Raw genomic sequence first — 12,000 nt, 5'->3', positions numbered from 1 at the left:
AAAGTGGACAACTAAATAGGGACGGAGGGAGTATGATTTAAGTGAATGCATCAGTCCACCTTTCTTCTTGATAACCTTATCCATTTAGATGCCATAATAACTGGAAAAAAATTATTTATTTAAACAACCAAGTTATCTTCCCGAGGTCGGTGGCCTTTCTTTTTTTTTATTTCATTATTTTATTATAATTAATATTCAAATTTTATTGTCTCAATTACTATATTATTTGCTATCGTTACTGTTCTCTTCTCCTTTTGTTTTTAGCATGTCTTTTTTACTATTGTACTTTTTTTCAATACTTGATTTCGATAATAAACTCTCTACTATCATAACATAGGAATAGAATTGTGTATCTAACCCTCAGACCTCACTGATAAGACTACACTGCATAGTCGAATGATGTTGGTTGGGACTTGGTGCAATGGTTCTATAGTCTATGGTCTATTTAGGTATATAATTATGGATTTGAGCTGTTTGACATATAGTTGAGTGTCATTGTTCATAATGAGCAGAAAAAAGAGAAGGGTATTGTCAACATTCTTTTGTCACCAATTAATCTATATATTTAGTTTTTAGTTTGAATTCAAACAAGTGGCCATATAGTTAAATGCTTGTTTTTGCTAGCCATCTGTCTACCCTTTATATATTTTCAATATCTGAACTAAAATATCAAATTGGCTACCAATTGTATGCTTTTGTTACCACTTACAAATCTTTAATAAATTAGTATTATCAATTATGTATAATGGGAATAAAAGAATGCGTTACGTCTCTCTTATCTTTTTTCTCCCAACTAACCCAACTACTCTGCTATCAGATGCGCACTTGCCCCAACAATCTCACCTTTAAAGTGATTTATGACTTTAAAAGAACATAATTACTACTCTACTTTGTAGTGCTTTGAGGTATCCATATACGTGTTGCACCAACTTAGTCATCCTTAAAATAAAAATGAATGAAGGAACGTTAGAGTCAATTGACATCCCTTAGTCAAACCTATCCTTTGTTCAAAAAGAGGCAATTACCACCCCTTTGTTAAAAAATACACAATATAGATCGCAATAGTGCAGTGTTAAGTAACTCTGCACGTGTTACACTAGCTCAATCACCCTTAGGGTAAAAATGGACAGAGGGCATGAAAGTCAATTGACAACCCTTGGTCAAACTTATCCTTTGTTCAAAAAGAGTCTATTTACACCCTTTCGTCAAAAAATGCACAACATAGATCGCAATAGTGCAATGCTAGGTAACATGCCCTGTAATTGTATGATTCCACGAATGAGGATCTAGAAAGGATTAGATGCACCTTCCAATGTAATCCCACAAATTGGATCTGGAAAGGGTACGATATATGCATACAACCTTACGTCTACATTTGTGGGATAAAGAGATTGTTTCCGATGGTAGATACGTACTCTAATGCATGAAATAGGAAGAGAGGATAGGAAAATTAACCAAAAAAATTCAAAGGTATCAATAAATTGGAAAGTTAGATTGTAAATTTCCAAACAACCAAATAATGTAACTCTTGCCTAATGCCCCTAATTGCAGCTAGTGCTTCTTCTATCTCTAAAATAACTCCTCTAAGCAGAGGTCACAATAAAATTAATGAGAAAAATACATAGATCTTTCTCAAAATGAACTCATGGACCAAACGCGTAGACACGCTTTGTGTCAACCTTCCATGGCCCAACCGGAACATCCAACTTCCATGGATCAATGCTTTCCTGAAGTATTGAGTCCTGTTGTTTTGCAAATTGGGCACAAATTCTTCTGCATGAGCCATTGTTTAACGCAGTTGGCATGAAAATCATGGCCACAATCCAGCTTCCCAAGATCCTCACCATCCTTGTATTCTTCCTGCAAATTGTAATAAACAAATTAAGACTCCTCACTCTTAAGGTGAACTAAAATTAGATCTCCAGCATACGGTGATCTGACTCGAAGTAGAATAAGTATTGAGTTTTGTACCTGACAAATACAGCATGGCTCAGCATCCTTGGTTTCTTCTGTTCTAATGCGTACATGCTTCCGTTGCTTCAGACGATTCAAAATGGTTTCTTCAGTCAGCCCAGTGCAGACATTCCCGATGCGCTCCTCAAGCGCAAGTAATTCCTGTAAATACAACACAGGCAGACAATTTAGAATGTCTTTCATAGATGTGAAAATGTAGTTATGTTCCCTGTACTAACCTCATAGGACATGTTATCAACATCAAGACGCATATCGCGATGGCGATCCTGAATATCCACCATCCCAAAGAACCCTGACTGATCAAGGATCATAACGTCCTGGAATACAAGGAAGATTTTAATTTCAAAATACTCGGATCTTATAAGCTAATCAATTTTAGATACTGTAGGTTATCATTCCTATCCTCTTCATGTCCCATCAGGAAAATATATCACGGAAAACCGAAGAAAACTTTTATCAATTTGTAACAATGCTCGTGATTTTGTACCAATACCCACACTAGGTTATTAAGGAAATCTAAAGAAACATATCCACCAGTGCAAAAGCAAATTAGACAAAGGAATCTGGAATACGGAAGCCGATAAAATCAAAATCTATTTCAAATAACTTACGGAACCGTATATAGGAATATAAGGAGGCGTCCTTGATATGATCACAAGGCACAAAGAGGATGGAAGAGGGGTATAGACTTAAATTAAGCACACTACTAATATATTGGAAGTCCACTATAAGAACACAAAGGGTCAGGCCTAATAAATGGTTTCATACAAATACTATGAACTAAACCACAATAGCATAAAGTCATACCTAGATAATACAAAAGATCATGCACCTAGTATAACTTAAAAACACATGAACCTAGACAATTGAACATTTAAGTTGTCTATTTTGTATAGACTAATCAACATATCCAAATGGCTTCAAGAATTCTAACCTCAAATCTTAAGCTCTCTCCCCTGCGCATTAGATCCAATACATTGCGAATCTGCTGAAATGAAAAGAAAACAACTGTAAGTAATTGAGAATGAATGGAAGGCATCACAACATGCAAATTAATTTACATATATAATGCAATATTTTCTCATTCTTGTGCTTTTACAACAAATTTTCAAATCAAGCTGACTCTAACAAAAACATTCCAAAAGGCAAATAGACATTTAGTTGGTCTTTCTCTTTTTGGAGTATTTTGCATGTCCAAAATTTGGTGATATTAAAAAACGGTACTTTGTTCAGGAAATGACCCTTAGCTTTACAAGTACGTTTACCACAATAGAATCCTTCAGCTCTTTATGTGCGAGATAATAAAGACAGGCCACAAAAGGTTTTATGCTGACAAATGCCAAGCATGCAGTAACTTATTTTTGGCAGGAGCAATAGAACTAGGGTATATTATTCAATATCAAGAAGGCTAGAAGAGCATCTTACAGTGGATACCAAAAATCTAAACTTCAAGGTTCAGAGATAAGCTGGGAGCAAAAGATTTGGCATAGGACTACCGTAAATCAATGGGGAAGAGTAACTTGAGGAGGAACATGCGTTTACAATTGAGCAAGTTTGTAGTTGCTCCACAATTCTTAAATTCAGATGCATTATAAAGTTTTTTTCCTATAGGTAAGCAAGCTTCTAAATAATGAGTGCTGCAACAGCCTCCCACCCCCCAAAAAAAGGAATTTTATGGAACCTGCAAAAAGCCTTGAAGGAACAACATGATCTTATATTGCCAAAATGAGAAATTACAGAATATTGGACCAATAATGAACCCAGTATCATACCTCGGAAACTAGCCTGCCTCTTCCTTCACCGGCAGCAGCCAAAGTCCTCCAGGAATATGGAACTCCCATTGCACCATCGAGTTGTCTCTCCAACAACAATGCTGACCTCGAACTTGATGGACGATGCCCGGGATGGCCAGAAAGCCCCATCTCCTGTGAGGCAGCAGAACTCAAATGTGGCGGAGTGTTACCATTGTGACTTCCAGGTTCACTGACAGCTGCAGACAACATAGATCTACGAACATATTCTGAGAGTCGTCGAGGATATTGCTGAGGATTTCTGTGTTCCACCCAACCAGGAGAAGAGGAAGGGGCTACTGAGTTAGGACCACTCCGAGAAGCAGATGCAACATTTCCAGCAATGGAAATATTTCCACCAGCTAAACCCCAGTTGACAGGATTTTGGTTCAAATTTCTCAAGTCACTAGCGGGTATGAACATTGGATGCTGCGAAATGTTTCTGGGCACAGTTCTTGAGCTTGGTTGTTCATATGCTGCAGAATTCCTCTCACCAAAAACAGAATAACTTGATGAACTGCCAGCTCTTGAACTTGATGAATCCCACCTCTGTGCACTTCGTCGCAGAGAAGGAACCGGCCCCACAACTGGTTGGCTTCGGGGATTTACATTATCTGCAGCAGACACGGACCTCGAATCCAAAGACTCATTAGGAAGCAGCCTCAATGCGTCCCAGTCAGACATGGTAACATTTCTATCATTACCCACAGTAGGAAACGTATTACCAGGAATAGGAACTTGCTGATGAGAGCCATTGATCCTCAGCCTGAAATTTCTACGGTAACTTTCTGCTCTTCTTGAAGCAGGCACTGCAACAGGACCTTCCATAGTGGTGCCACCCATGGCGAGCCCAAGTCTTGGATTTCCCGGCACTGGCAAACTGATGTTTCTTCTACTTTCTGTTGGTGCAGGGCTATTAGCACCTGCAGTCACATTATTTGGAGCAGGTATAGAACGCCATAAGCTGTTTAGAAGATAATCTGGACTTCCACTTCCCGAAGATTGCCCCAGATGTCCTTCAACTGCTTTTCTCTTACAAGCCATGCGTCGACCATCCAGTGTACAGCCTGGTCTGCCATCACTTTCATCCCTCAGAAACCCATTAGTTGCAGAAGTCCCAGCAAGGGGATCAGAAGAAGTACTGGCGGTTGACATCCGTTCTTTTCCTGGTCCATTAGACTTGAATGTTGGGGTGCACTCCATCACTTGGCAGTCATCGTCGTCATCTTCATCGCCATCATGCCCCTCATGTCCAGCACTCCTATTTAGTTCATTTGGAACAGTGCTAGAAGTAGAAGCTTGAGAAAATAAAGTGTTGTCAGCTAACTGGTTATTCAAATTTATTTCAACATCACCCAATGAAAGAATATTGGAAGACCCATAATGCTGTTCAGCAGAGAAGTGAGAAGTCCCAGGACAGGCACTCATTGTAGTATTTTCACTACGACTAACACTATTTTGTGTATTGGAGGAGCTGGATTCTCCTAAATTCCATCCAATTACATTCTGTCTTTCTTGGTTTGCATGACTAAGAAATTGTATGGTTGTCTCATTAGAAGGTACCATATAATCTGGTAGCCGACTTTGTGCAGGATTCCGCAAATTATTCCAACATATCTGCTGATCTATACCCCCATCAGTCGATGTTGAACCATGAGTAAAACCCAAAGTTTCTGGCAGGGATCCGATGGCACTCCGTTGCCCTTGCATTAGGCCTATACTCTATATTCACAATCTCCAAAAGACAAAGATAGTATTGTAGTGACAGCGGGGTCTCAAACTTCACCACTAAGCAGACCTGCAAGCAAAGTAGAAACCACATTATTGTAAGGCAGTTCATCAATAGAACGTGAGAACAGAAATTCTTGTCTCAATGTTCAGAAATATTAGATAAGGAAAAAGAGTGAAAAGAAAACACTATTTGATTTGGCAAAAAGATCATTCCTTTTCTTCTGGTTGCACAAGACCACAGAGGCTTTAGAGTCCATGCCATTAATTGGCAGATGAGCTCAGTACCAAGCTTTCACCACTGCATTCATATATGGCCAAATCTCATAGATGTCACAAGTTAGAACATATCACCCCCCAGAGATATCTTTCTAAACTTGTTGCTATCAGCGAGATTTTTCAAGCCAGATATGAGTACCTCCATGTCAACCAAAATAAGGAACTCCATGTGCAATTGACATTATCACCATAAACATCACAAACAGTAGAAAACAAGAAATAGATAATCGCCTTGAACACAAACGGTGGGTGTATTTGATAAACTTTGCCAGTACAATGAATGTAGCTAATTTCAGTTACACTGAGGCAATAAGAATAGTTCCACCAACAAGAATTGTAGAGACATTTTGATATCACAACCACTTCATATACAAAATACCATTACAGAAACATGTGTAAAAAAGCTGCCTTTAAATTTAAGCAAGGAGAAAACAGAGCATCACCAACCTGAAACCACCATTACACTAAAAAAATTGAAGCTTCCCCTTACCCACCAGCTTAAAATTAAACATATATACTTACCAATAATCAGAGACTCAAACTGTATATACTTGTAAACTTCAGAAAAACCATTTTTCTTGACCAGATACTAAGCATATCTCTCTAAAACCATTAAAAATCAGATCTTTAATAAATATCAAACATCAGAAAAAGTTGTAATCTTTGACAGAGGAAGCTGGTTTAATAATAATCAAAACATCCCCCTCTAAATCAGCTCAATGTAGAACAATAAAAAGCCCAAAAACAAAAACTAACAGGAGTAATAACTTTGTTTTTCTCCTTAATTTCCTGGGAAAAAAACAACTTTTTGAACTGAAACATAAGGGACTCTTTGAATCATCCATCCAATGCATATAGTCAAACAAACAAACAAAAAACATACTTTTCTAGACATATCTCAAGAAAGAATTTGCAGATAAACCCAGAATCAAGATGAGGTAAAACAAATCAAAAGCAACCAAAAATAAAAAAAACTGAAAAACACATGAAAAAAAAGTAAGAATTTACCTGCAAAACATCAGCAGATGAAGCAACAGATCTAAAGTCACCACCTGAAATCCAAAAAACAAAATTGAGTTACAAACAAAATCCTTTTTTTTTCTTCTTTCTACACAAAATCCCAGATAAAAAAGAATCAATCAAACATAAAAAAATCACCTCTTTAACAAAAGATGAATGAAGAAAACAAGATGAGATGAGAAAGAAATGGTGGGTTTGTAAAGAAAAAATAGAGGAAAATGAGAAAACAAGAATGAGAAAGAGAGAGGAAAAGAGGTGGCCTGACCTGGTGGACTAAAGAGAGGGGACAATAATCTTTAACACAAAACACCCCCTTTCACACCCTTTTAATAAAAGATTTATAACCCAAAAATCAAATTCCAAACAGAGAATTAAATGATGCAAAAGAAAAAAAAATGATTTTTTTTTCAAATGGGTAAAAAAAAAAAAAAGAGTTATTGTTTTGTCCAAAACTCTAAAATGGCTTAAGTAATTAATTACCATTGAGTGTGAACTGTGATTGATCAAAAGAAGTCTCTTGTTTCGAGGCGCGCCGATGGGAAAAGAAAAAGGGAAATAGTATTCCTTTCCTCCCTCACAGGACAATTTACTTGGTAGATTGTATTAGAAAAAAATAATGTATATATTTTTAATATATATAAAAAATTATTATTATTAATATTATTCTTATACATTGTATCAAATAATTTTTTTAAAAGTTTATTTTGTGAGAGTGTCTCTCTCGTTTTCATCTTCACGCCAAAGCACCTGTCCCTCTTTCTAATCACATGTCTGTTTTTGTACTCTTCTTCTTTTTTATTTAACGTCTCCCCCGGATTTTATGTGTATTTTCAGTTACAATTTCTTTTCCTTTTCTTTACAATGGATTTTCAATTTGTTTGGTTACTTGTGGAATTTGAACCCATTACTAATTTTATTTTCTATTATGTCTTTTATTTTATTATAATAATAATATATTTAATGTAATTTTAGGAGTGAGGTTTGAATTGTTTTTATTTTATGTAGGATATAATAGCTAAAGAGATATATAAATTAGGAATATATATTATTATTTGAATCAAACATTATTTTTAGAAAATTTATGAATAATTCTATCATCCGAATTTGCTTTCTAAAATGTGATTATTATTATTTTCAAAATTTTGAATTTTTGTTATTATTAATGTTGCAAGGAAGATGTTGAAATGATATTTATATGTAAATATAAGTTAGGAAAATTAATTAATTTTTAATATTATTTTTAGCAAATTATTAAAAATTATATCATCGGAATTTGATTTCTAAATATGACTTTTTAAAAAAGGAATTTTAATTTTATTAAGTGCTGACAAGGAAGGCGTTGAAATGATATCTACATGTAAACATAAGTTAGGAAGACTAATTAAATAATATTTTTAGAAAATTATTTAAATTCTATCATCCAAAATTTATTTTTAAAATACGATTATTTTCAAATTTTGATTTTCATTGTAGCTAAATGCTGACAAGGAAGGCGTTGGAATGATACTATTATACATATACATACATATGAGTTAGGAAGACTAATTATATATTATTTTTAGAAAATTATTAAAAATTCTATCTTCCAAGTTTAATTTCTAAAATAAAGTTATTTCAAATTATATAGATATATGTATACCTTATTCTTTTTATAGGTAGTTAGTTGTAAAGCTTTTAACTCTGTATATTATTATTATTAAAGTTAATCTAAACTAATAAAATATTAATTATGTGTTTGTAAAACGTTATTCTGGATCTTGTTATAAAAATTATACTGTATTTATTAATATAAACATTTGAGTGATTTAATTTCAAAATGCTAAAATATTTTTATGATTAAAGACTAGGTTTTTTCAATTTATTTTTTGATAAGATTTTGTGTTCTTTTTATTTTCCTACAAATTTTAATATTATTCAAATAAAACAGTAAAATTCACTATACAAACCTTACATTGGTAAACGCAATTACAAGTATTATATGTATTAGTTGGCAAATGTGAGTGATGCTAATTATCCACTTTAAAGACTTGGTAATTTCCGTCAAATATAAAATTAGGTTCCTTCGTTTCAAATGTTGTTTACTTACTTGGGTGGTTTGCTTTGACCATTAAAAAAAAAGTATACATCAAACAAATTAATTTAATGCATATAGCTACATAATAAAAAAAATAAAAATCTCAACTATAGTTATGTAATACTACTATGTATGTTGAATTCAATGGTAAATTCCGCATTTTATCCAGATATTTAACAATTTTATACTTTTTAATATTAAAATCGACGTAAAATAATTATAACTTTCAATATTTATAGGCTATATTAGAGCATCAAAAATGACAAAACGCTTTTCATATTGTTACTCACTCTGTCTCAAATTATCCAATTGAAAAATCAAAGATATATTTAAAATTATACTCATATGTTCATATTTTAATACAATGAACTGAATTTCTGATCATTATTATAATTTATAAACAAGAATAATGTAATGATCATACATTATTCTCAATAATCGTAATTAGTGAAGGGGCAGGAAAAGAGTAAAAAGTAGTGTGAATAAAAGAAAAAAAGAGATGTTTTTATAAAGCCACAATATTGCAAGTGTTAAATGATCCAAACTACTTTTAATTGCTTAGACATGGGATCTAGTCCTAAGTGGCCCTGTAATAATAATAATTATTATTTTCAAATGTTTGTTTGGCCTTTGAGATGTTGTTATTATATATAACAATAAAAGAGTCGAGTAGGATTTGAGGAGGATGGTGTATATAGTTTTATTAGTGTCTTGTGACAGTAGATATGTTCGTTTTTGATAGGTCATAAACATAAGTAAGATATATCAAAAATAAGTACGAATAGAAACATGTTATACTGAAAAAAATGTAGAAAAGAGAGATAACACTAATATACAATCATTGAAATAAAATAAATTAATAGAATAGAAGAATAATGCTTTTGACATTGTTATTGATGGGGAAAAAATCAATAAGGGTTGTAGTGGAGTGGTAGATACTCTTTTAACCTAAACTAAAATTTTATCTCCAATATGAAACTTTTCGATGCAAATTTATATTTAATCAAATTTCAATATAAATATTGGACATCGGATTTTTTTTTTTTAAAAAAAGGATTTGGGATTTGATGGTTTAGGTCAAGCATCCAATCTTTTCTCCATATACTTAAACAAAAATTACGTAATGGCTGATTGAAAAAATATATACTAAACTCAATTAACAAAATAAAATAAAATAGTGATTCCAATAAGCTACAAATCAGTCATTATTATTATTATTAATTATTATTGAATTTTTCCATGCTAAGTGAGGTCAGATATGGTTGGCAGAAGAAAAACAAACCGAGTGATTATTTTTTTTCTTCTTAATTGTCTATTTGAAAAAGTTGAAATTAGTTGATGTTGGCATCTTTTAATTTATTTATATTTTCACCTAGTCTCAAACCAACTTAGCTAGCTCCCTATATCTAGCATTAGGTGGCGTTTAAATATGTTTTTGATTTAATTTTTGAAAATTTTATTTTTAGAATAAAGTTGTGTAGTTGAGTTACCTTTTAGAAATACATTTGGAAAGTAGTTGTATTATTATTTGAGGAAAAGAAAATTACTTAAATTGGATGGTGATGATTTTTCATATGCAAAATTCTCTCCTTTGACTAATATTTTAAGAAGGCTATAAGATTGCCTATTTTTAAAAATAAAATAAAATAAAGGATTTTCATTAATCAAACTTAAAGAGTTATTACACAAGAAAATTAGTCTAGGTAATATATAGTTTATTCTGTCCCGGTCAAATATAGAAATAATAAAAACGGGAGATTTAAGTACAATAATAAGCTTCTATAAGTATCAAGCTCACATTTTTTTTTTGCTAATTGATCCGTTAGCTACTCCATTAGCCTCTCTATATCCAAGAAGAAGTATAAAAAGCCTCATCTTGTTAATTATCTTATATATTTTTGCCTCAAAATAAACATTTTGCGAGTCAATTTTATTAATATTATAAGTTATATAAATTGAAGTAAATCAATTCAATATTATATAAATACTATAAATTATATTTTCTTATAGTAATATAAAAAATATATTTTAAAATATTGATCAAAAACTTATATAATCTAAATCTGACATATTTATACTACTTTGACCAACGTAAGGATCTTACTTATCTTGTTTGCCTTTGCATTAATTCTATTATATACCTAGTTAATGCATTTTTCCTTAGTTGGTGAATTTCTGGCTTCCACACTCATTAAGCTATAGCCAGAAGACCAATAAATGAAGAATGCTTGAATATATAGTTGACGTTCTAATACATATATCCATTCAAAAGGTAACAAAAAAACTAATTTTTTTATTTTATTTTACTTGACTTTTATATTAAAGATAGATTATATATATATATTTTAATTGTTTATTCTAGTAAATAGGGGTGTATAAAAATTGAATCCACCAATAAATCAAACCCAAAGAAATATTATTCGTTAGTTGTTATTGAATTAACGAGTTTTAAAAGGTTTTATGAAAATAAATTATCGGATCATCGATTCGATTTTGGTGTCTTAATAATGGATTATTTGGTAAACCGATAACTCATTAAGACTATAGTAATTTACTATTTCACTCCTACATAAATATTGTAAATATTAATATCAATACCTTACCAATTACTTCAGTTGCCTTTTAGCCTTCAATTACATCACAGTGACTTTGAGTTCATAAGAAACAAACTTTTTATTTATTTATTGCACTTGTATAGTTCTTTTCATGCAAGTTACTATTGTTTCTATTATATGAACATTATGTAAAGTTACATTATTGTCCTATCATACTAAATTGTTGGAGAAGTTATATATTTGTTTTATGAACATTTTTTTATTGGTTAAATCAAAAACCAAAAATCGATAAGAATATCTTATTGATTTAATTATTGATTTAGCGTATTTAAAATAGAAAAATGATAAAATCGAACTGATAATATATAAATCGAATCAATACGACCGATGCACTAGCAAATCTTATTTTATTTTAACACTATTTTTATCATACAAATAACTAAATATATAAATAATTAAATAAAGTAACAATAGTCAAATTTAAATAAGGATTATGCATATCTCAACTTACATTTTTTAGAGTATGTAGTAAACAACAATTAATTAATACACGACCTAATCTTATTTTTTGACTTAATTA

The 12,000-nt window shown here is 31.9% G+C and overlaps 1 protein-coding gene across 3 annotated transcripts; it reads right to left on the bottom strand.

Annotated features, from left to right (window-relative positions):
* Positions 1-1,450: 1,450 nt before the first annotated feature.
* LOC102590676 (probable E3 ubiquitin-protein ligase HIP1) lies at positions 1,451-7,151 on the bottom strand. Of its 3 annotated transcripts, none has more exons than XM_006354799.2 (7): positions 7,057-7,151; positions 6,780-6,823; positions 3,747-5,562; positions 2,909-2,962; positions 2,193-2,291; positions 1,972-2,115; positions 1,451-1,860 (listed from the first exon to the last, which is right to left on the bottom strand). In XM_006354799.2, exons 3-7 carry the CDS (start codon positions 5,472-5,474, stop codon positions 1,717-1,719), a joined length of 2,169 nt encoding a protein of 722 aa, XP_006354861.1. In that variant the 5' UTR covers positions 5,475-5,562; positions 6,780-6,823; positions 7,057-7,151; the 3' UTR covers positions 1,451-1,716. The 3 variants fall into 3 exon arrangements, with proteins under 3 accessions (XP_006354861.1, XP_006354862.1, XP_015167553.1); XM_006354800.2 differs by lacking the exon at positions 7,057-7,151 and adding an exon at positions 6,930-7,050; XM_015312067.1 differs by lacking the exon at positions 7,057-7,151 and adding an exon at positions 6,930-7,050 and having other exon boundaries at positions 2,909-2,959.
* Between the last annotated feature and the right edge of the window lie 4,849 nt (positions 7,152-12,000).

Source organism: Solanum tuberosum, unplaced genomic scaffold (assembly GCF_000226075.1).
Source record: "Solanum tuberosum cultivar DM 1-3 516 R44 unplaced genomic scaffold, SolTub_3.0 scf00184, whole genome shotgun sequence".
Classification (NCBI taxonomy): Eukaryota; Viridiplantae; Streptophyta; class Magnoliopsida; order Solanales; family Solanaceae; genus Solanum; species Solanum tuberosum.
Note: the sequence above shows the minus strand (reverse complement) of the source record. Positions and strands in the feature narration are given on the sequence as shown.